The sequence below is a fragment of the Eimeria necatrix genome, genomic scaffold, assembly GCF_000499385.1.
Source record: "Eimeria necatrix Houghton genomic scaffold, Enh_scaff932, whole genome shotgun sequence".
Lineage (NCBI taxonomy): Eukaryota > Apicomplexa > Conoidasida > Eucoccidiorida > Eimeriidae > Eimeria > Eimeria necatrix.
In genome coordinates this window covers 2,501-3,303 of record NW_013654731.1, presented here as the reverse complement: position 1 = coordinate 3,303, position 803 = coordinate 2,501, and the positions used below count along the sequence as shown (strand labels likewise).

Here is an 803-nt window from a genome sequence, read left to right as displayed (position 1 = left end):
ATGCAGGGCTGGCGGGTTTCTATGGAAGATGCCCACTTAGTTCTCTATGCAAAAAGGGTAGGGGGGCCCCCGGGGGCCCCCGGGAGCCCCCACGCCGCGGGCAGCGCGGCCCACGGCCACCGACACTCTGCTGCAGCGCATGCAGCAGCAGCTCCCGCGCCGCAGGAGGGCGCCCACAGCCCAGCAGCAGCAGCAGCCCAGCAGCAGCAGCAGCAGCAGCAGCAGCAGCAGCAGCAGCTGCGCGGCTCGCTGGGCTCCCTCGACTACTCGCTGCTGTCGCAGCTGCTGCCAGGGGCTGGGGGCCCCTGCAGCCGCGGGTTTGAGGGTTATGAGTTTTTGCCAGCAGAGACTGAGTTGGTGCTGCAGCAGCAGGAGCCGCAGCCTGCAGCAGCAGCAGCAGCAGCAGCAGCAGGAGCAGCAGGGGCGGGCGAGGCGCCCGCAGCAGCAAGCGCTGCAGCAGCAGCAGCAGCAGCAGCAGAGGGCGCAGACGCAGCGGAGACTGATGCAGCAGCGCCACCAGCAGCAGCAGACAGCGCCACCGCAGAACCGCCCACAACCCCCAGCAGCAGCAGCAGCAGCAGCAGCAGCAGCAGCAGCAGCAGCAAGAAGGGGAGCAAAGTCACGAAGGCGGTGCTGCGGCAGTTCACTATGCGGCGAAGGGGCCCCAGCAGCGCAGCAGCAGCGGAGCCGGAAGCAGCAGAAGCCCCGGGGGCCCCTGCAGCAGCAGCAGCAGCAGCAGCAGCAAGTCCCAGGGGCCCCCAAGGCAGGGGGGCCCCCCCTGCAGCAGAACTGCCACAGGGGGG

General features: G+C 69.7%; 1 protein-coding gene across 1 annotated transcript in view; it reads left to right on the top strand.

The window, feature by feature from the left end:
* ENH_00083500 (protein phosphatase 2C, putative) overlaps positions 1–803 on the top strand; it is a gene marked incomplete at both ends in the record, with an annotated part of 3,205 nt that continues 2,402 nt past the window's right edge. Inside the window, one exon of the mRNA XM_013583446.1 lies at positions 1–803. This exon is cut by the window's right edge and continues 99 nt beyond it. Coding sequence (XP_013438900.1) covers positions 1–803 — 803 coding nt within the window.